This window comes from Pristiophorus japonicus, chromosome 3 (assembly GCF_044704955.1).
Source record: "Pristiophorus japonicus isolate sPriJap1 chromosome 3, sPriJap1.hap1, whole genome shotgun sequence".
Taxonomy (NCBI): domain Eukaryota; kingdom Metazoa; phylum Chordata; class Chondrichthyes; family Pristiophoridae; genus Pristiophorus; species Pristiophorus japonicus.
The window spans coordinates 21,915,172-21,939,104 of NC_091979.1; the positions used below are offsets into that span (position 1 = coordinate 21,915,172).

Genomic DNA, 23,933 nt, shown 5'->3' on the forward strand with positions numbered 1-23,933 from the left:
TATATTCAGCATTCACAGCCCTCTGGGGTAGAGAATTCCAAAGATTCATAGCTCTGAGTGAAGAAATGCCTCCTCATCTCCGTCTTATCCTGAGACTGCCCACTAGTTCGAGACTCCAGCCGGGGGAAAAGAACCTCTCACCATCTACCCTGACAATCCCCCTCAGAATCGTGAACGTTTCAATGAGATCAACTCTTGTTCTTCTAAACTCCAGAGAATATAGACCCAATCTACTCAATCTCTCCTCATAGGACAACCCTCTCATCCCAGGGATCAACCGAGTGAATCTTCATTGGATCGCCTCTAAGCCATGTATATCCTTTCTCAAATAAGGAGACCAAAACTGCACAGTACTCCAGATGTGGTCTCACCAAAGCCCCGTACAATTGTAGCAAGTGATTGATGTCATGCAATGCAGTACCCAAGTGGGTACCCATGTTGCTCATGGAATAATAGAATCTTGCAGCACAGAAGGCCATTTGGCCCATCAAGCCTGTGCCAGCCCTTCGAAAGCCTTACTCACTGTCCGCGCACTCAGATTACAGCAGGATTTACTCGACACAGAGAAAGAAAAAGACAAGTTTATATAGCATCTTTCACGACCTCCGGACGTCCCAAAGCACTTTACAGCCAATGTAGAAGTGTACGCGCTGTTGTAATGTAGGCAACATGGCAGCCAATGTGCATTCAGCAAGCTCCCACAAGCAGAAATGAGATCAATGACCAGATAATCTGTTTATGATTGTTGGTTGAGGGATAAATATTACCCAGGACTATTTCAAAATAGTGCCATGGGACCTTTTACATCCACTTGAGGGGGCAGACGATTTAATGTCTCAACTGGAAGGCGGCACCTCCGACAGTGCAGCACTCCCTCAATACTGCCACTGGAGTGCCAGCCTAAATGCTGTACTCCGGTCTCTGGCTTGGGTCTTGAACCCACGATCTTCTGACTGAGGTGAAGAATGCTACCCACTGAGCTACGGCCACCAGGAGCTTCCCCCCCTCCCCCCTCCCCCCCCGAGCCTGGGGTATTTTGAGGCCAGTTGGAGAGTTGTTATCCTGGCTGAGATCAGGAAACTCTCAAGCAATTGAATACAGACCAAGAATAAAGTCTGTGACCTTCCTGATCGGCTTATGTACTGTGGTATTTACTTTCTGGGAGAGCAGACTTTTCTCAACGCGGCCTGATGTAGATAGACCAAAAAACGCTTAATTTTTTTTTAAAAACCTTATTTTGGTAACTGAAGAATGAATGCTGTGTTTATAAATAGAGGATTTGCAGCATTAACTGTCTCATGGTCAGTCTGCCATCTAATCAATATTTTCCTTATTGCAGTCAGAGGGACAAGCAGAACCAAAGAATGAGGTTGTGGAAAATGAAACTGGAGCTGAGATTGCTACGGTAAGAGATATAGTGCTGTACAATAACACATTCAACAACAACTTATATTTGTATGGCAACTTTAAAGTAGTGAAACGTCCCAAGGCGCTTCACAGGAGTATTATGAGACACAAAAATTGACACCGAGCCATTAAGGAGAAATTATGGCCGGTGAAAGAGGTAGGTTTTAAGGAGCGTCTTGAAGGAGGAAAGAGGTGGAGAGGTTTAGGCAGGGAGTTCCAGAGCTTGGGATTAGAGAGATAGGAAGGGGCAAGGGACTTGAAAATAATGATGTGAAACATGCAGACGAACATATGAAAAGGACAGATGGGCGGGAGAAGACCAGGTGAGTCGAGCAAGATACGAGTTTGAGCTGCACCTCCATGCGACCAATTCCCTGGAAATGTCGCTGGTTTGTAAGGCAAGGGTATTGAGGGTTATGGAACCAAGGCAGACAGATGGAGTTGAGATACAGATCAGCCATGTTCTCATTGAGGTGCGAGGGTCTGAAAGTCCAGCTCCTGTTCCTAACTCTCACCAAGCCCCGCTCACCCATCACCCCTGTGCTCGCTGACCTACATTGGCTTCCGGTTAAGCAACGCCTCGATTTCAAAATTCTCATGGCCCTTCCATGGCTTGGTCCCTCCCTATCTCTGTAATCTCCTCCAGCCCCACAACCCCCCCCCCCCCCCCGAGATGTCTGCGCTCCTCTAATTCTGCCCTCTTGAGCATCCCCGGTTGTAATCACTCAACCATTGGTGGCCATGCCTTCTGTTGCTTTGGCCCCAAGCTCTGGAGCTCCCTGCCTAAACCTCACCGCCTCTCTACCTCTCTTTCCTCCTTCAAGACGCTCCTTAAAACCTACCCCTTTGACCCTGCACCAATTACGACTTATGCGGCTCGATATCAAAATAGTTCCAATACTCTCAATACTCTTGTGAAACGCCTTGGCATGTTTCACTACGTTAAAGGCGCTATATAAATACAAGTTGTTGTTGCACAGTTGAGACCAGCTGCACTGAATAGTTCCACATTTGGTTTTCTTCTACCTTGCTACTTGAGTAATGAACAAGATAAAATAAGAAATGCGAGAAAGATATAGCATCTGATGGAACAAAAGGCACATTAACCTTTTTGGTCGGAGCCATATCAAAACTGACATACACGGAGGGTGACGTACATCTCCTCCTGTGTAAACTCTGCTCATTGATCTACATTTGGCTCCAGGTCTTCAAAATGCCTCAATTTTTTTTTTTAAATCCTTGTATTTAAATCCCTCCAAGGCCTCGCCCCTCACTATCTCTGAAAACCATGCTTTCATCTGCCTCTCGCTTATTCTGTATCTCCAATTGCTTTAGCCCCACTGTTAGCGGCCATGCCTTCAGTGGTCTAGGCCCCATACTTTGCAATTCCCTCCATAGAAACATAGAAATTTACAGCGCAGAAGGAGGCCATTTCGGCCCATCGTGTCCGTGCCGGCCGACAAAGAGCCGCACGGCCCTCGGTCAGCAGCCCTGAAGGTTACACACAAACCAATGAACAATGGCGGAAAGGTAAAGAGCACCCAGTCCAACCAGTCCGCCCCACACAACTGCGACACCCCTTATACTGAAACATTCTACACTCCACCCCATTCGGAGCCATGTGACCTCCTGGGAGAGGCAAAAACCAGATTTAAAAACCCAGGCCAATTTAGGAAGAAAAAAATCTGGAAAAATTTCCCTGTGACCCATCCAGGCAATCGAAACTAGTCCAGGAGATCACCCTGGCCATATTCGATTCCCTGCAATACTTATCATTAATAATGCGTCGGCCAACAAAAGGTCATCCAGTCTAATCCTAATTACCAGCTCTAGGTCTAACCCTGCAGGTTACGGCACCTTAAGTGCCCATCCAACCATCTCTTAAAAGTGGTGAGGGTTTCTGCATCCACCACTCTTCCAGGCAGCGAGTTCCAGATCCCCACAACCCTCTGCGGAAAGAAGCCCCCCCTCAAATCCCTTCTAAACCTTCCACCACCCAGCTTAATACTATGCCCCCTCGTAATAGACCCCTCCACCAATGGAAATAGGCCCTTATTATCCACTATGTCCAGGCCCCTCAGTATTTTGTACACCTCCAATGAGGTCTCCCAAAGTGCATCACCTCACACTTCTCTGAATTAAATTCCATTTGCCACTGCTCTGCCCATCTAACCAGTAGATTGATATCCTCCTGCAGTCCATGACTTTCCTCTTCATTATCAGCCACACAGTCAAACTTCTTAATCATATGTTGGGGAAGTCCAGAACCAGGGGTCACAGTCTAAGGATAAGGGTTAAACCATTTAGGACCGAGATGAGGAGAAACTTCTTCACCCAGAGAGTGGTGAACCTGTGGAATTCTCTACCACAGAAAATAGTTGAGGCCAATTCACTAAATATATTCAAAAGGGAGTTAGATGAAGTCCTTACTACTAGAGGGATCAAGGGGTATGGCGAGAAATCAGGAAGGGGGTACTGAAGTTGCATGTTCAGCCATGAACTCATTGAATGGCCTACTCCTGCATCTATTTTCTATGTTTCTATACTCCCGAAATTCAAATCTAAATCGTTGATATATACCACAAAAAGCAAGGGACCTAGTACTGAGCCCTGCAGAACCCTACTGGAAACATCCTTCCAGTCACAAAAACATCCATCAACATAAACCCCTCCGCCTCACGAACTTCCCTTCCTCCTTTTAAAGGTCCCATACAAGAGATTAGTGTGCAAATTAAAGCACATGGTATTGGGGGTAATATATTGACGTGAATAAAGAACTGGTTGGCAGACAGGAAGCAAAGAGTAGGAATAAACGGGTCTGTTTCAGAATGGCAGGCAGTGACTGGTGGGTTACCACAAGGTTTAGTGCTGGGACCCCAGCTATTTACAATATACAGTAATGATTTAGATAAAGGAATTGAATGTAATATCTCCAAGTTTGCAGATGATAAGCTGGATGGCAGTGTGAGCTGTGAGGAGGATGCTAAGAGGCTACAGGGTGATTTGGACAGGTTAGGTGAGTGGGCAAATGCATGGCAGATGCAGTATAATGTAGATAAATGTGAGGTTATTCACTTTGGTGGCAAAAACAGAAAGGCAGAATATTATCTGAATCGTGACAGATTAGGAAAAGGGGAGGTGCAACGAGAACTGGGTGTCATAGTACATCAGTCATTGAAAATTGGCATGCAGGTGCAGCAGGCGATGAAGAAGGCAAATGGCATGTTGGCCTTCATAGCGAGAGGATTTGAGTATAGGAGCAGGGAGGTCTTACTGCAGTTGTACAGGGCCTTGGTGAGGCCAAACCTTGAATATTGTGTTCAGTTTTGGTCTGCTAATTTGAGGAAGTGCAGCGAAGGTTCACCTGACTGATTCCCGGGATGGCGGAACTGACATATGAAGAAAGACTGGATTGACTAGGCTTATATTCACTGGAATTTAGAAGAATGAGAGGGGATCTCATAGAAACACACACAATTCTGACTGGTTTGGACAGGTTAGATGCAGGAAGAATGTTGGTGAGTTTCAGAACCAGGGGTCACAGTCTAAGGATAAAGGGGTAAGCCATTTATGACTGAGATGAGGAGAAACTTCTTCACCCAGAGAATTGTTGGACTTGTGGAATTCTCTACCACAGAAAGTTGTTGAGGCCAGTTTGTTAGATATATTCAAAAGGGAGTTAGATGTGGCCCTTATGGCTAAAGGGATCAAGAGGTATGGAGAGAAAGCAGGAATGTGGTACGAAAGTTGCATGATCAGCCATGATCATATTGAATGGTGGTCCAGGCTCAAAGGACCTACTTCTGCACCCATTGTCTATGTTTCTAAGAGCGTATTTATGGGGGCAGGGGGGAAGAAAAAGAACTTGCATTTATATAGCATCTTTCACATCATCAGTACGTCCCAAAATGCTTTGCGGCCAATGTATTATTTTTTAAAGTGTAGCCACTATTGTTTTGTTGGCAAATATGGCAGACATTTTGCACAAGCCACAAATGGAAAATTAGATGCATGCAGAGTTATTCTGATTTGGTGCTGGTTTGTGAGATCATTGTTGGCCAGCATATCGGGAGAACCCCTCTACTTTTCTTTGGAATAGTGATCTTTTACATCAACCTGAATAGGTAGACCGGGTGTCGGTTTAACGTCTCGTCCAAAAGGCGGCTGAATTCTTCTCCGTACCATACTGACGTTTCAGCCAAGATTATGTGCTCAAGTCCCGTGGCGGGGTTTGAACCCACAACCTTCTGACTCCCGAGGCGAGAGTGAATAAGCTCCGTGAGCTTTGAGGTCATCCAAAATCATATCTCGCAGCAAGTCCCGTTCACCCGTCACCCTGGTGCTCGCTGACCTACATTGGCTCCCGATCCAGCAACACCTCAGTCTTAAAACTCTCATCCTTGCTTTCAAATCCCTCCATGGCCTCGCCCCTCCCCATCTCTGTAATCTCCTCCAGCCCTACAACCCTGCGACACCTCTGTGCTCCTCCAATTTGAGCCTCTTGCGCATCCCCGATTTTAATCACTGCACCATTGGTGGCATGCCTTCAGCTGCCTAGGCCCTGATCTCTGGAATTTCCTCTATAAATCTCCCTGCCTCTCCCTCCTCCTTTTAAGAAGGTCCTTGAAACCTACCTTTTTGTCCAAGCTTTTGGTCACCTGTCCTAATATCTCCTTTTGTGGCTCGGTGCCAGATTTTGTCTAGCGTTTCTGTAAAGCGCCTCGGGAAGTTTTATTACCTCAAAGGCGATTGAACCTCCCGTATCCAGAACCCTCGGGAGCTGGCCTGTTCTGGATAAGGGATTTTTCCGGACAAGGGGTGGTCACGTTATATTGGATGGTACAGGTACTGAGCAAGGGGATATCGGGGCTGGGATTGCAGCAGAGAGATCGTGGGGGAGGGGGGGGGGGGGGTGGGCGGTGGATCGCAGGGGTCAGGCCAGCGATTGTGGGAGTCGGCAGCGAGGAAGGACTTCAATTTGTTCATGTCGGAGTTCTGCGCATGTGCCACCCGGTAGCCGGGAATGGTTCTGGAGGAGGGAGGTCTGGATAAGTTGTTGTTGTTGTTGACTCGTTCCGTTTTCCAACACGACTCTGTCACTGCCGCTGGGATTTACAAAACGCTAAGTGGCTGCCTTTTATTTTTTTTTAAGTCGAAGGATATCTTGCCAGCTGTGGTAACGGAGACCCTGCCCGCGACCAGCAACGGAGCTGTGTACGACACAGTTCCTCCCGAGGAGACTGACATGCCCCCAGGATTTCAGTTTAAGGTGGGTGTGAGAGGTTTATCTATTGTGATGACAAAACGTATTGATGCAGCTATTAATTTCTTTTTGTTTTTGGTGATCAGAATTGAGAATGAAATCTATAAGTTAATATTTATTCAACATGACTTTTTAGTGGCTTTTTGTATTAATTGGTTATTTTGGGAGCGGTACGGACAGAGCAGACTGCGGTTACGTGTCTGACCTGTAGCACTGCCCTTTATTTTCAGGGAGCGAGCGGCACATTGACTGACATGCTAGCACTGACTTGGGTCTAAGTACCCTGTTTATGAGGTGAAGGGACTCTGACCCGCCTCTATGAAGCCTGCGGGATTCGCAGAGGCGAAGCGGAACGTGTACGGCGGCATAAAACCCCAAATGGAACAGAGTTGCCTGAGTCTTTGCGGGTTGGATTGGCAAGGGGCCCAGGGACCCTCCCAACGTTGGAGGATCACGGGCGTTGCTCGTGTGATAAACCTGCGACCGACACCAAACGCCGTGGCCTCTCGCCATCGCACACACACTTGGGAGGGGGAGAATAAAACCTGACTGATCTTTGCCTTCCAACTAAAACAGAAACCCCACGTTTTCCACTGGTCTTGACCTGTAGCTGGATTTGGTAACTCCGATTTTGGCTGGTGACGAGAACAGTGCCAACCTAGGCAGAGCAATACCCGAGGGGGTGGGGCAGGTGGTCTGGTGTGCTTCACTTCTCCACAAACCGGTGTTGCAACTTTGAACACCACCGACCTTGGCTCCCAGTCCGGCAATGCCACGATTTAAAAAAAAAAATTTGCATCCTTGTTTTCAAATTACAACCTAATCTCCCTCCAGGATCTCTGTAACTCCTCCAACTCCACAACCCTCCAGGATCTCTGCGCTCCTCCACTTTGTCAGGAAAAATAAAAAAACAAATTATTATTTAAATGGAGAGAGATTACAAAATGCTGCAGTACAGAGGGACCTGGAGGTCCTTGTGCATGAAACACAAAAAGTTAGTGTACAGCAAGTAATCAGGAAGGTAAATGGAATGTTGGCCTTTATTGCAAGGGGGAGAATATAAAAGCAGAGAAGTCCTGCTCCAACTGTACAGGGTATTGGTGAGGCCACACCTGGTGTACTGCGTGTACAGTTTTAGTCTCCGTATTTAAGGAAGGATATACTTGCATGGGAGGCAGTTCAAAGAAGGTTCATTAGGTTGATTCCTGAGATGAGGGGGTTGACTTATGAAGATAGGTTGAGCAGGTTGGGCCTCTACTCATTGGCGTTCAGAAGAATGAGAGGTGATCTAATTGAAACATAAAAGATAATGAGGGGACTCGACAGGGTAGATGCAGAGAGGATGTTTCCCCTCGTGGGGGAATCTAGAACTAGGGGGCATAGTTTCAGAATAAGGGGTCGCCATTTTACAACTGAGATGACGAGGAATTTCTTCACTGAGGGTCGTAAATCTTTGGAATTCTTGGCCTCAGAGCTGTGGAGGCTGGGTCATTGAATGTATTTAAGGCGGAGATAGACAGATTTCTGAACGATAAGGCAGTGAAGGGTTATGGGGAGCGGGCAGGGAAGTGGAGCTGAGTCCATGATCAGATCAGCCATGATCTTATTGAATGGCGGAGCAGGCTCGAGGGCCAAATGGCCTAATCCTGCTCCTATTTCTTATATTATGTGTCTTCAGCTAGGCCCTAATGCTCTCGAATTCCCTCCCTAAGCCTCTCCACCTGAAGGATCACCTTGGTGGTTTGCCGTGTAGATTCCTTGAAGCTGCTGATTCACAAACGCAGACAGTGGTGGTTTTTGGAATTGACAAGAATTGCTTGCTGGGTTAACTGAATCGGCTTTACGAGGAGGATAACTAGAAATGTGAGGGTAGACATAATCAGGAAAGAAGGAACAGCTGGGTCTCATTCAGAAGGCTGAGGGGTGACCGAATCGAGGTCTTTTAAAATGATGAAAGGTTTCGATAGAGTGGATACAGAGAGAATGTTTCCACTGTGGGGAAGAGCATAACTATATGCCATCAGTATAAGATAGTCACCAAGAAATCCAAGAGGGAATTCAGAAGAAACTTCTTTACCCAGAGAGTGGTGAGAATGTGGAACTCACTACCACAGAGAGTGGTTGAAGCGAATACTTTAGACGCGTTTAAGTGGAGGTTAGACAAGCATATGAGGGAGAAGGGAATAGAAGGTTATGCTGAGAGAGTTAGATGAGGAAAGACTGGAGGAGGCTCGAGTGGAGCATAAACGCTGGCATGGACTGGTTGGGTCGAATGGCCTGTTTCTGTGCTGTATATCCGATGTAATCCGATGTTTTTGTACAAATATAAAGATGGGAAGTTGCTGCATTGAAGTAAATGTGATTCACGGTTAAAGTAACACTTTGTGCTGTTGTTGTGGCAGGTTCGGGCACTGCACGATTATAACGCAACCGACACTGACGAATTAAACCTTAAAGCGGGCGATGTTGTTTTAGTTATTGCTCATGAAAACCCAGAGGAACAGGTGAGCCATTCTGGACCTATTTCAGCAATAGGAGTTGTGGTCAGAGGTGCTTCCAGGTTTCAGTCAGCACTGGGATGCTCTGCAGTGTCGGGGAGAGGGAAGAGGAAGAAAGACTGACTTGCATTTATATAATCCACACGGACTGCAGCGGTTCAAGAAGGCAGCTCACAGCCACGTTCTCATAGAAACATAGAAAATAGGTGCAGGAGTAGGCCATTCGGCCCTTCGAGCCTGCACCACCATTCAATATGATCATGGCTGATCATTCACCTCAGTACCCCATTCCTGCTTTCTCTCCATGCCCCCTGATCCCTTTAGCCGTAAGGGCCACATCTAACTCCCTTTTGAATATATCCAACGAACTGGCCTCAACAACTTTCTGTGGTAGAGAATTCCACAGATTCACAATTCTCTGAGTGAGGAGATTTCTCCTCATCTCGGTCCTAGATGGCTTACCCCTTATCCTTAAATTGTTAACCCCTGGTTCTGGACTTCCCCAACATCGGGAAAATTCTTCCTGCATTTAATCTGTGCAATCCCGTCAGAATTTTAGATGCTTCTATGAGATCCCCTCTCATTTTTCTAAATTCCAGTGAATATAAGCCTAGTCGATCTAGTCTTTCTTCATATGTCAGTCCTGCCATCCCAGGAATCAGTCTGGTGAACCTTCGCTGCACTCCCTCAATAGCAAGAATGTCCTTACTCAGATTAGGAGACCAAAACTGCACACACTGTTCAAACTGTGGTCTCACCAAGGCCCTGTACAACGGCAGCAAGACCTCCCTGCTCCTATACTCAAATGCTCTCACCATGAAGGCCTACATGCCATTTGCCTCCTTTACTGCCTGCTGTACCTGCATGCCTACTTTCAATGGCTGATATACCATGACACCCAGGTCTCGTTGCACCTCCCCTTTTACTAATCGTTCACCATTCAGATAATCTGCCTTTCTGTTTTTGCCACCAAAGTGGATAACCTCACACTTATCCACATGATATGTATCTGCCATGCTTTTGCCCACTCACCTAACCTGTCCAAGTCACCCTGTAGCCTCTTAGCATCCTCCTTACAGCTCACACTGTCACCCAGCTTAGTGTCATCTGCAAACTTGGAGATATTACATTCAATTCCTTCTTCTAAATCATTAATATATATTGTAAATAGCTGGGGTCCCAGCACTGAACCTTGCTGTACCCCACTAGTCACTACCTGCCATTCTGAAAAGGACCTGTTTATTCCCACTCTTTGCTTCCTGTCTGCCAACCAGTTCTCTATCCATGTCAATACATTACCTCCAATCCCATGTGTCTTAATTTTGCACATTAATCTCTTGTGTGGGACCTTGTCAAAAGCCTTTTGAAACTCCAAATACACCACATCCACTGGTTCTCCCTTGTCCACTCTACTAGTTACATCCTCAAAAAATTCTAGATTTGTCAAGCATTATTTCCCTTTTATAAATCCATGCTGACTTGGACCGATCCTGTCACTGCTTTCCAAATGCACTGCTATTACATCTTTAATAATTGATTCCAGCATTTTCCCCACTACCGATGTCAGGCTAACTGGTCTATAATTCCCTGTTTTCTCTCTCCCTTTTTTAATAAGTGGAGTTACATTAGCTACCCTCTAATCCATAAGAACTGATCCAGAGTCCATGGAATATTGGAAAATTACCACCAATGCATGTACGATTTCTCGGGCCACTTCCTTAAGTACTCTGGGATGTAGACTATCAGGCCCTGGGGATTTATTGGTCTTCGATCCCATCAATTTCCCTAACACCATTTCGTGACTAATAAGGATTTTCCTCAGTTCCTCCTTCTCACTAGACCCTCTGTCCCCTAGTATTTTCTGCTGGTTAGTCGTGTCTTCCTTAGTGAAGACAGAACCAAAGTATTTGTTCAATTGGTCTGTCATTTCCTTGTTCCCCATTATGAATTTACCCGATTCTGACTGCAAGGGACCTACATTAGTCTTCACTAATCTTTTTCTCTTCACCTATCTATAGAAGCTTTTGCAGTTAGTTTTTATGTTCCCAGCAAGCTTCCTCTCATACTCTATTTTCTCCCTCCTAATTAAACCCTTAGTCCTCCTCTGCTGAATTCTAAATTTTTCCCAGTGCTCAGGTTTGCTGCTTTTTCAGGTCAATTTATATGCCCCTTCCTTGGATTTAACACACTCCCTAATTTCCCTTGTTAGCCACGGTTGAGCCACCTCCCCCGTTTTATTTTTACACCAGACAGGGATGTACACTTGTTGTAGTTCATCCATGTGATCTTTAAATGTCTGCCATTGCCTATCCACCGTCAACCCTTTAAGTATCATTCGCCAGTCTATCCTAGCCAATTCACGCCTCATACCATCGAAGTTACCTTTCTTTAAGTTCAGGACCCTAGTCTCTGAATTAACTGTGTCATTCTCCATCTTAATGAAGAATTCTACCATATTATAGTCACTCTTCCCCAAGGGGCCTCGCACGACAAGATTGCTAATTAATCCCCTCTCATTACACATCACCCGCCCTCTAGTTGGTTCCTCGACACATTGGTCTAGAAAACCATCCCTTTTCCACTCCAGGAAATCCTCCTCCACCGTGTTGCTACCAGTTTGGTTAGCCCAATGAATATGTAGATTAAAGTACCTTTATTGCACGCATCCCTAATTTCCTGTTTGATGCCATCCCCAACCTCACTACTACTGTTTAGTGGTCTGTACACAACTCCCACTAATGTTTTCTGCCCTTTGGTGTTTCGCAGCTCCACCCATATAGATTCCACATCATCAAAGCTAATGTCCTTCTTTACTATTGCGTTAATCTCCTCTTTAACCAGTAACGTTACCCCACCTCCTTTTTTTCTTCCTGTCTATTCTTCCTGAATATTGAATACCCTTGGATGTTGAGTTCCCAGCCTTGGTCACCCTGGAGCCAAATCTCCGTAATCCCAATTACATCATATCTGTTAACAGCTATCTGCGCAGTTCTCGAGAGCAATTCGGGATGGGTAATAAATGCTGGCCTTGCTAACGAGACCCACATCCTGTAAATTAATTTTTAAAAAAATATATATATAGTGCCTTTCACAACCCCGATATGTCCCGAAGCCCTTCACAGCCAATGATGTACTTTTGAAGTATAGTCGCTGTTGTAATGCAAGGAAACGTGGCAGCCAGTTTGCGCACAGCAAGCTCCCACAAACTGCAATGTGATAACCAGATAATTTTTAATTCTGTTGGTTGAGAGAGAAATATTCACAAGGTCACTGGCGATAACTCCCCTGCCCTTCTGCGAAATAGTGCCATAGGATCTTTTACATCCAGCTGAGAGAGCAAACGGGGCCTCGGTTTAATGTCTCCATCTGAAGGATGGCACCTCCGACACTGCAGCACTCCCTCAGCACTGCACCAGAGTGTCGGCTTGGATTTTGTGCTCAAGTCTGTGGAGTGGGACTTGAAGCCACAACCTTCTGACTCAGAGGCGAGAGCGCTATCTCCTGCGTGTCTCCTGTTTGAGAAAAGGCATTTGCTGTACCTGTGGAGATGTACAGACTCTTATCTCGGGAGATGGTACATACTTTTTAAATGTGGTTCATTAATCCTTTCAATACAAATATTGCTGGTGGTACTGTCTTCATTAGTGAAATAATTCCTCCTCGCTTTCTCACCCTCCTCGCTGAGAAAGGGGGGGGAAGAGAAAGAGAGGGTGAGAGAATTTTTCTTCTCTTTCCCCCCCCCTTCTCTCCCCCCCCTTCTCTCCCCCTTCTCTCCCCCCCTTCTCTCCCCCCCTTCTCCTCCCCCCCTTCTCTTTCTCCCCCCCTTCTCTTTCTCCCCCCCTTCTCTTTCTCCCCCCCTTCTCTTTCTCCCCCCTTCTCTTTCTCCCCCCCTTCTCTTTCTCCCCCCCTTCTCTTTCTCCCCCCCTTCTCTTTCTCCCCCCCTTCTCTTTCTCCCCCCCTTCTCTTTCTCCCCCCCTTCTCTTTCTCCCCCCCTTCTCTTTCTCCCCCCCTTCTCTTTCTCCCCCCTTCTCTTTCTCCCCCCTTCTCTTTCTCCCCCCCTTCTCTTTCTCCCCCCCTTCTCTTTCTCCCCCCTTCTCTTTCTCCCCCCCTTCTCTTTCTTCCCCCCCTTCTCTTTCTCCCCCCTTCTCTTTCTCCCCCCTTCTCTTTCTCCCCCCCTTCTCTTTCTCCCCCCCTTCTCTTTCTCCCCCCCTTCTCTTTCTCCCCCCCTTCTCTTTCTCCCCCCCTTCTCTTTCTCCCCCCCTTCTCTTTCTCCCCCCCTTCTCTTTCTCCCCCCTTCTCTTTCTCCCCCCTTCTCTTTCTCCCCCCCTTCTCTTTCTCCCCCCCTTCTCTTTCTCCCCCCCTTCTCTTTCTCCCCCCCTTCTCTTTCTCCCCCCCTTCTCTTTTCCCTTCTCTTTCCTCTCTTTTCCCCCCCCCTTCTCTTTTTCCTTCTCTTTCCTCTCTTCCCCCCCCCCTTCTCTTTCCTCTTTCCCCCCCCCCCCCCCCATTCTCTTTCCTCTTCTCCCCCCCCCCCCCCCCCCCCCCCCCCCCAGCATTGCAGTGCTGCACTGTCGGAGGTGCCGTTAAACCAAGATAGACGTGAAATATCCCACGGCACAATTTCAAAGTAGAGCAGGGGAGTTATCCCCGGTGTCCTGGCCAATATTTATCCCTCAACCAACAGATTATCTGGTCATTATCACGTTGCTGTGTGTGGGAGCTTGCTGTGCGCAAATTGGCTGCTGCGTTTCCCACATTACAACAGTGACTACACTTCAAAAGTACATCATTGGCTGTAAAGTGCTTTGGGACGTCCGGAGGTTGTAAAAGACGCTATATAAATAGAAGCTTTGTTTAAGTGTATGGTAGTTTTATTACTTTTAGGCCCAGCCAGAAGGCTCACAATGGTGTTTGGTACATTCCTGAATACCTGAGCAATCTTGTGGTTGCCATCTTTCTGAGAAGGTCAAAGAGGCCAGCAGGTTACAGGATGACTTCAGTTCTGAGACCAGCTTCACGTCTGATTCATTTTAAAACTCCTAAGCTCAGTAATAAATGGCTTTACTCTTGTACATAAGGCGGGGGTTTTGTTAATGCAGGTCTGCTTTTATTTCCTTCACAGGACGAGGGCTGGCTGGTGGGCATAAAGGAGACTGACTGGATCCAGCAGAGAGATCTGAAGTCCGCCACGAGTGTTTTCCCGGAAAACTTTACCGAACGTGTTCAGTAATCTGATCATCGACGGGAGAAGGACGAGTGTGTGTGTGGGGGGGGGGGAAGGAGGAGGCCCCTGTGGTCCGTTGGATGGAAGACCTGCAAACAGTGCATTTTTTTCCAACTCTCTCTCTCTCCTTCCCCCCTGTTTAAACCGACTGCAGAAGTTGCCATTTTGTAAACGCGAAACATTCAATTAATCCATGTTTACTGATTCTGGTTGTGGTGTTTTGGCCAGTTTGAATGTTCATCATAATAATAATTTAAAAAAGTAAGTGCAAACTGGTCCCTGGAACGAGCAGTTCTACAGTTTAAAAACGGCAATTTACTCTTCTTGTACGTTGGAGCATGACATTCTATTGTGACCATTTGAGCGGAAGGGAAAGTCAGACATATATCAAAAGTATTATGTGATGTCCAGGTTAGAGGAGGTGGGAAAAAGTCGATTGATGTTTTTTTTTAAAGCTACTGGTGTTGCTTTATAGGGGTCTTCCATCCAAGAGCTTCAACAGGTCAGGGGGCAATCGTTACTGTGCAGTGTCATTTTGTGCAATGCTGTCATGCATGACCATTAGAAAACGGCCAATTTACAGATTGACCTTATCGGGCAGGTTGGGTTTGTCGGGCAGTATCGGGTGGGGGGGGGGGAGTGGGGCACTGAAGCTACTTTACACTCAAACTACATAGGATTTTCTTTCTGCGGTCCTGCCTTTTTTAGTTTTTGAATTTACATTTGTGCAATAATGCAGCTGTTTTCCAGAAAAGGGTGCCCTCTGATTTTTCAATGGTTCATTATTTTCACAAGAGAACTCCTTCCGTCTCCGGAAAAATCAAATGAATCTCTCGAACAAGCGTTCAGTGAGCGTAGAGAGGTGATGTCCGCACCAGAGAGTCGCAGGCAGGCCAGAGCCACCTTCGTTGGCGTCCATTGTCCTCTGCTCTCTGCCGCAGGGCAGGTGGTCCGAATATTACTACTCGAGCCGTCTTCCGATCGTGCTCAAATCGGGTTCTCATTGTGGTTTTATGTTGTAACTTTTGGAGGAGTTTTCCTTCTCCATCAGAAATAGGAGAAGGCCCCTCGAACCTGCTCCACCATTCAACAAGATTATGGCTGATCTTCTACCTCAACTCCACCTTCCCGCACTATCCCCATGTCCCTTGATTTCCTTAGTGTCCAAAAATATGTCGATCTCAGTCTTGAATGTACTCAACGACTGATCTCTGGGCTCGAGAATTCCAGTCCCGAAATGACTGATCCCTTATTCTGAGACTGTGACCTCTGATTCTAGACTCCCCAGCCAGGGGAAACATCCTCCCTGCATCTACCCTGTCAAGGCCCTTCAGAATTTTGTATGTTTCAATGAGATCACCTCTCACTCGTTTAAACTGAAGAGAATATAGGCCTAATCTACTCAATCTCTCCTCATAGGTCAATCCCTTCATCCCAGAAATCAGTCCAGTGAACCTTTGTTGCACTCCCTCTAAGGCATGTATATGTTTCCTTAGGTAGAGAATACGCTGCAGCTACTGTATGGATAGGGTCACCTACTCAGATTGGATGTATTCTGGGAGGTTTCATCACATGACCTCCAACTGCCCCATCGCGTTTCTCCCCCCCCCCCCCCAGCTCCTTCCCATTGGTAGTTCAACATGTCCATCCTCTGCTTGCCATGCCTTCCCAGGCCAATCGGAAAACGAGCATACTCTTCGTTAGTCGATTGGATAACCCGTGGCTGTCGCTCAGTCTATTTCCCAATTTGAAAGAAAATATCTATTCTTTAATGCCTCTCTCATTTTCTATTTTCTCCCGGACTGTCCACGACATTAAACTTCAATTCCTGGAGACTCCAGGACAATGCTGGAGGGTTGGCAAACCCCATGTCTGGGTGAAACCAAATCACCACCATCCATTCGGTACATGTCACGAACCATTTGTCTTCAATCGAGTTTGAAAAATTGGTTGTTTCTCGAACCCTGGCTGCAATATGTGTTTCACATTGAGCATTAATGACCATGTCATTCCATTCTTGGTACTCTTAAGTTTTTTTTTTTCTCTTTCTCAGCTTCTCTCTCTCGGCTTCTCTTTCTCGGTTTATCTCTCTCTCTTTCTCTTTCTGTCTCTCTTTTTCTGTCTCTCTCCCTCTCCCACCTGACTTGTCGTGGAGGTATAGTGAGCGATGGTTCCACAATCACCGCCAGCCCTGTGGAATCTGTCCCAAGTCGTCCTCGATTCCGAGGCCAAAGGAGGTAGTAGTTGATGCCCAAATCTTGATGGTGAGAGAAGGCAGGCTTTTCAGTTCTACTGGGGAGGTGGGGTGAGGGTCATGGTTGAGCCGATCGTGTCCTTCCTCGACGTCCCTACACATGCACTTTGTAGCGGGGACTACCTGGATTGGGAGACATTTTTACCCTGAACTTTGTTTCTATCCCTACCCCGACCAATCCCCCACCCAGGGGCGACAGATGCCGACTACACCCAACGGCCGTGTCCGTGCTCTTGTGAAAGTAATTGCAAACCTGCCCCCATTACTGCAAGCATTCTGAAGCAAGATGTTGATCATCTTTTAGGTTTTTTTTAAATTAAATGCTGTCGTAGCCTCTGCAGGCGAGTCCCCAGACACGAGGTCCTCTGACTTAGCAGTATTTTAATTATTGTAAATCCTGCAAACTGTTTATTACTTTGAGTGAGACATTAGTTGACCATGCACTCGATGGGGGCTTTTTTTTTTTAATTATTAAGCTTGCCCTTTGTATACTTCATGTGTACTTGGGTCTGTTATGTTTCATATGCGAGTCATTGTTGCCATCTGTATGTATGTGCGTATGTATGTGTGTGTATGTGTGCACGTTTGTGTGTGTGTGTATATATAAAATATATATACATATCTATATAAAAATAGTTTCCCAATAGCCTGATCATTTTTGAAGTGGTTTGTTTCAGTATTCATTGCATTATTTAAGAAGAATGACGGGGACGATCCCGAGACTGGAGCATCAGTTGGTTTAACTGAAAACTTTCTTCCGGAGAATTATTTTGTGGTGCCTTCCACAGGCATCCCCATGTTCTGAACATTTTACTCGGTCGCAAGCAGCCGACCTTCATTTCTGTATGGCATTGCAGACCTGTGAAATCGCTCAGCCCCAGTGATGTGCGCAATGCAGTTGGAATTACTCTGTTCATAGCTAATGCACAAAGAAATAAAAATGGTCTTCTGGTTGCTGGTGTTCTTTCTTGGTTCCAAGGGGTTTGTTTTGGAAATGTTTGCAGATCTTCCCCCGCGGTGGGACAAATGGCCTTTACCAGCCCAGCCACACGGGTCTGTGGGCATCTTAAAAAGGGAAACGGGAGGGAAGGGAAGGCTTGGATTTATATAGCGCCTTTCATGACCACCGGATGTGTCTCAGCGCTTTACTTTTGGAGTGTAGTCACTGTTGTAATGAAAAGAACAAACTTAAAATCATAGAGTAGTCGAGCACAGAAGGAGGCCATTCGGCCCATCGCGACTGCGTTGTCTCGTTCGAAGAGCAAACAGTTAGTCCCACACTCTCTCCCCCCCCCCCCCCCCCCCCCCCCGCTCCTTCCCCATATCCCTGCAATTTTTTCTCCCCAGTAGTTATCCAATTCCCTTTCGAAGGCTACTATTTAAAACTGAGATGAGGAGGAATTTCTTCTCTGAGGGTTGTAAATCTGTGGAATTCGCTGCCTTAGAGAGCTGTGGAAGCTGGGTCATTGAATAAATTTAAGACAGAGATAGACAGTTTCTTAACCGATAAAGGAATAAGGGGTTTTGCGGAGCAACCATGATTGTATTAAATGGCGGAGCAGGCTCAAGGGACCGTATGGCCTACTCCTGTTCCTATTTCTTCTGTTATGTTCTTATTGAATCTGAATCCACCACTAGTACATTCCCAATCATAACCCTGTTAGGAAAGAGTGAACAAGCTGGGCCTTTTTTCTTTAGAAAAGGGAAAGACTGGGGGGGGTGGGGGGGTGACCTGATGGAGATCTTCAAGATTACAAAAGGGTTTGAGGGTAGACAGAGAGAGGATGTTTCCAGTTGTGGGTGAGACCAGAATTAGGGGTCATGAAGATAAGATAGTCACTAATAAATCCAAGCGGGAATTCAGCAGAGCTTCTTTACCCAGAGAGGTGAGAATGTGGAATTCGCTGCCACACGGGAGTATTTGAGGCGAATAGCATTCAAGGGGAGGCAAGATAAACACATGAGGGAGAAAGGAATGGAAAGATATGTTGATGGGGTTCAATGAAGAGGGTGGGAGGAGGCTCGTGTGGAGCATAAACACCAGCCTGGACCTGTTGTGCCAAATGGCCTGTATAAATCATCTGTAACTTAGGTTAGTAGGAAGGCACATTTGGAGATGGGGCATTACTCTGCAAATCTTTTCTCATCTCTCAGAAATATCACAAAGCATCTCACGTACAGTAAATTACTTTGAATTGCAGCCATGTGTTATGTAGGCAAACGCAGCAGCCCTTTTTGGGAGAATGTCCTCTGCTTTCTGATAGTTGCAGGGAATCTTTAAAACGCACGTGAACAAGCGTGCAGGGTCTCAGTTTAATGCCTCATCTGAAGAGTGGCAGCACCAGGGCAAAGAAAGACAAAATACATTGTATTTATTTAGTGCCTTTCAGGACTCCTAAAGTACTTTATGGCCATTGAAGTACATTTGATGTGTGGTCAATGTGGGAAATGCGACAGCCAATTTGTGCATAGCAAGATCCTGCAAACAACAAGGTGATGGCCATTTCATCTGTTCTTTACTGAAGTTGGTTGAGGGATAAATATTGACGATAACGCCAAGGAGAGCTCCACTGCTCTTCGAAATAGTGCCATGGGATCGTTTACATCCGGCTGAGGGGTCAGACGGGGCCTTGGTTTAATGTCCCATCTAAAAGATGGCACCTCTGACAGTGCAGCATCCCTCAGTACTGCACCGGTCTGTCAGCCAGGTTTATAGAATCATAGAAATTTACGGCACAGAAGGAGGCCAAAAAAGAGCTACCCAGCCTAATCCCACTTTCCAGCTCTTGGTCCGTAGCCCTGTAGGTTATGGCACTTCAAGTGCATTTCAAGCACTTCTTAAATGTAATGAGGGTTTCTACCTCTACCACCCTTTCAGGCAGTGAGTTCCAGGACCCCACTACCCTCTGGGTGAAAAAAGTTCTCAACTCACCTCTAATCCTTCTACCAATTACTTTAAATCTATGTACCCTGGTTATTGACCTCACTGCTAGGGGGAAAAGGTCCTTCCGATCCACTCTAGGCATCTCAATTTCATACATCTCAATTAAAGCTCCCCTCAACCTCTGTTCCAAAGAAAGTAACCCCAGCCTATCCAATCTTTCCTCGTAGTGAAAGTTCTCCAGTCCAGGCAACATCCTCGTAAATTTCCTCTGTACCCTCTCTTGTGCAATCACATCTTTCCTGTAATGTGGTGACCAGAACTGCACGCAGTACTCCAGCTGTGGCCTAACCAGTGTTTTATACAGTTCTAGCATATCCTCCTTGCTCTTGTATTCTATGCCTTGACTAATAATGGAAAGCATCCAGTATGCCTTCTTAACCACCTTATCTACCTGTCCTGCTACCTTCAGGGATCTGTGGATCTGCACTCCAAGGTCTGTCTGTTCCTCTGCACTTCTCAGGATCCTACTATTTATTGTATTCACTTAGAATAGAATCATAGAAAGTTACAGCATGGAAGGTGTCCATGCCGGTTGACAAGAGGCTATCCAGCCTAATCCCACTTTCCAGCTTTCCTGCAGCTTACAGCACTTCAAATGCATATCCGAGTACTTTTTAAATGTGAGGGTTTCTGCCTCTACCATCCTTTCAGGCAGTGAGATCCAGACCCCCATCACCCTCTCTGAAGATATTTCCCCTCAAATCCCTTCTTTAGCTTCAACCAATTACTTTAAATTTATGCGCCCTTGTTGTTGACCCTTTTGCTAGGGGAAATAGGCCCTTTCTAGCCACTCTATCGAGGCCCCTCATAATTTTATACACCTTAATTGTTAGCCCTCCCCAAGTGCATTACCTCACACTTCTCCAGATTGAATTCCATTTGCCATTTGTCTGCCCACCTGACCAGAGCATTGATACAGGAAAGAAAGGCTTGCATTTTTACAGCGCCTTTCACAACCATCAGATGTCCCATGCTTTACAGCCAAGTACTTTTTGAAGTGTAGTCACTGTTGTAATATATCTTCCTGCAGACTACAGTGTTCTTCCTCACCTTCAACCACTTGGCCAAACTGTTTATTATCTGCAAACTTCTTCATCATGCCCCCTACATTGAAGTCTAAATCATTTTTTTATATATATATATATATATATATATATAAACCACCAGACAGGAACCTCGTACTATGCCCTAGGGAACCCTATTGATAACAGCCATCCAATCACAGAAACACCCACCGACCATTACCCTTTGTTTCCTGCCACTGGCCTGTAAGTTTATGAGCTTAAAACCGCAACCTTCTGATAGCAAGGCAAGAGTGCTAGCAGCTAAGCCAAGCTGATGCCTCTTCCATTGTCACACTATGATGAAAGAGATTTTTTTTTAGACAAGGGTATTAAGGAAAGGGCACCATGGTGGTAGATGGAGTTAAGATCACCCATGATCGAGTTGAATAGTGGAACAGGCTCGTGGGGGGAGGGGTGAGGGAGGCGCTGAAGACCTGTTTATTTGTTCCTAATTAGATACATATAACAGTTTAAAAGAAAAAAAATAGACTTGCATTTATATAGCACCTTTCAGTTATGGCTCAGTGGGTAGCATTCGCCTCTGCTTCAGAAGGTTGTGGGTTCAAGTCCCACTCCAGAGATATGAGCACCAAAATCTAGGCTGACACTCTGGTGCAATGCTGCACTGTCAGAGGTGCCGTCTTTTGGATGAGACGTTAAACCAAGGCCCCGTCTGCTCTTTCAAGTGGATGTAAAAGATCCCATTGCACTATTTCAAAGAAGTGCAGGGGTGTTATCCCCGGTGTCCTGGCCAATATTTATCCCTCAATCAACATTACAAAAACAGATTATCTGGCCATTATCACATTGCTGTTGGAGGGAGCTTGCTTGTGCAATTTGGCTGCAGGACTACACTTCAAAAAGTATTTAATTTGCTGTAAAGCGCTTTGAGACGTCCGGTGGTCGTGAATGGTGCTATAGAAACGCAAGTATTTCTTCTCTTTCTTTCATAGCCTCAGGACGTCCCAAAGCGATCTACAATCAATGAAGTACATTTTGAAGCGCAGTCACTGTTGTGTTGTAATGGTTAAATAGTAGGAGGTCAGAGATTCCCTTTCTCCGATCAGTCTACCTTGTTGCCAATAGTTGAAAGCCTGGAATGTAATTTTCAACCTGTTCACACAGTGGGCTTCTCATATTACTTCAATAAACAATATTGCAATGTTTCAACAATGCAATATGTCCAGCCAGAGATGAGAACCCAAGGTACAATGCTGAAGACAGTGCAGCCTTTAATAGAAATATGTTGGAATAGAAATATGTAACTTTTAAAAATTTACTCACTCACAGGATGTGGGTGTCGCTGGCAAGGCTGGCATTTATTGCCCATCCCTAGTTGTCCTTGAGAAGGTGATGGTGAGCTGCCCTCGAATTACTGCAGTCCGTGTGGCAAAGGTACTCCCACAGTGCTGACTTTGTCGTAGTGGTTTGATACAACTGCAAGGCCATTTCAGAGGACAGTTAAGAATCAACCACATTGCTGTGCGTCTGGAGTCATGTATATGCTAGACCAGGTGAGGTCTGGCAGATTTCCTTCCCTAAAGGGCATCTGTGAACCACAGTTGGGTTTGTTCCAACAATCCGGTAGTTTTCATGGTCACCATTAATGATACTAGCTTTTCTTTTAAATTGCAGATTTATTTAATTAACTGAATTTAAATTCCACCAGGTGCTGTGGTGGGATTTGAACTCACAACTCCAGATCATTTGACCAGGCTTCCGGAGCATTAGTTCAGTAACATAACCACTATGCTACCTGTGATTATATTCTAATGACATCACTGACAAACACACTCTGCAAGATGGCTCTTAACACAGAAACATTATCATCATGTGACCTTTTATTAGTTACATCAGTAGTTGCGTTACCACAGTAGTCCACTAGGTGGAGCAGTAATCCATTAGGGGGAGCTCTATTAGACTACCGTACCCCCATTGGTAGCTGGGTGTGGGAACCGAAGCACGACAAGACTCGTGAAGAGGCTCGCCTGCTGCTGTGATGCTCCATCCACCCAGTAAGGGGAGAGTCATGGGGCGGAGTTGGAGCGCTTCCTCAGGCTCTTGTGCCAGTGAGTGGTTACAGAGGCCAAACGGGCAGAGACCCGGGAGGAAATTGCTAAGCCCTGTCAGGGAAAGATGCGCAACGCCTGTCTGTGGAAGAGGTGGAAACGAGCTGTAACATGAACTGTAATTAAACCATGAAATAGATCAATATCTATGTAATTGCCTTTTGTCAATTTTTCCCCGAGTGGGATTTGTCACTGTGCATGTTCAACAGGAGCCTTTGTTAATCTGCTATAATGAAAGGGATCATTGATCTCCAAGGCTTGGCCTTGGCTGAGCCGAGTGACACCATGGATACATGAATGAAGATGAAATGCAACTCAATTAACAAATGGAATTTAATCTCTCTGGGCTGCGAGGTTGTTACACAGGAGGAGATTGGTGTTAGCTTTTTAAACAAAGTTGGGCATCTCTTGCTCAAGATTTTGTCCTGGTAACTTTGACTCCTCTCTCCCTCCGAGCTCCAATTCCCCCCCCTCCCCCTCCAAGTTTCTGTCCTCTCCCAGCCCCCCTCAAGTTCCTCTACCCCACCGAGCTCGTCTTCCCCTGAGCTCCTCCCTGTAATATAGCTCCACCTAGTGGACTACTGAGGTAATGCAACTGCTGCTGTAAATACAATAAAAGTAACATGATGTATTGGAGCCATCTAATAAAGTCTGTGTGTTTGTGATGGCGTAGAGAATATATCACATTGGCCTATACATCAACAAAGATAGGATAATTGGAATTCCCAAGCTGAAATTTTTGCCGGTGATTAATCCAGCCAACCAATAGAGAGTTGGAGAGGTTCTCTGTTTTGCAGAACAGCTAAAAATCCAAGGTAAATTTTCAGCACACTTGGCTGAACTTGAAGTCCAGATGGCTGCGCCTATGGGAATAATAGGCCGCTTGGGTGAATTACATCACGACCGAGACATTCAGAGCATATGTGGAGTGGCTATAAATGTTTTTCACCGCAAATAGTATCGTCAAAGTCCCCGATGATGAAAACCGTAACCCAGTAGTGTTTGAAAGAAAACAGACTATTTTCCTGTCTGAAGCAGGCCCCGAAGTGCATGAAACCCTGAAAAATGTGCTTATTCCCGTCAAGCCAAAGGACACACAACTGACGGAGATACAAACCAAGTTAGAACAGCACTACAGTCCTGACTACACTACCTGTTAGCACTACACTACAGCCCTGCTCCTGACAAAATGCCATTACCAACACCTTGTTCT

General features: G+C 46.0%; 1 protein-coding gene across 4 annotated transcripts in view; it reads left to right on the forward strand.

Annotated features, from left to right (window-relative positions):
• Positions 1-17,597, forward strand: part of LOC139259678 (myc box-dependent-interacting protein 1-like) — a 72,858-nt gene extending 55,261 nt beyond the window's left edge. For all 4 annotated transcript variants that reach the window (XM_070875240.1, XM_070875241.1, XM_070875242.1 and 1 more), the window contains 4 exons: positions 1,340-1,405; positions 6,560-6,676; positions 9,073-9,174; positions 14,288-17,597. In XM_070875240.1, the coding sequence (XP_070731341.1) occupies positions 1,340-1,405; positions 6,560-6,676; positions 9,073-9,174; positions 14,288-14,395 (393 nt within the window). In that variant the 3' untranslated portion in view covers positions 14,396-17,597. The remainder of the gene's footprint in view (positions 1-1,339; positions 1,406-6,559; positions 6,677-9,072; positions 9,175-14,287) is intronic.
• The last annotated feature ends 6,336 nt before the right edge of the window (positions 17,598-23,933 follow it).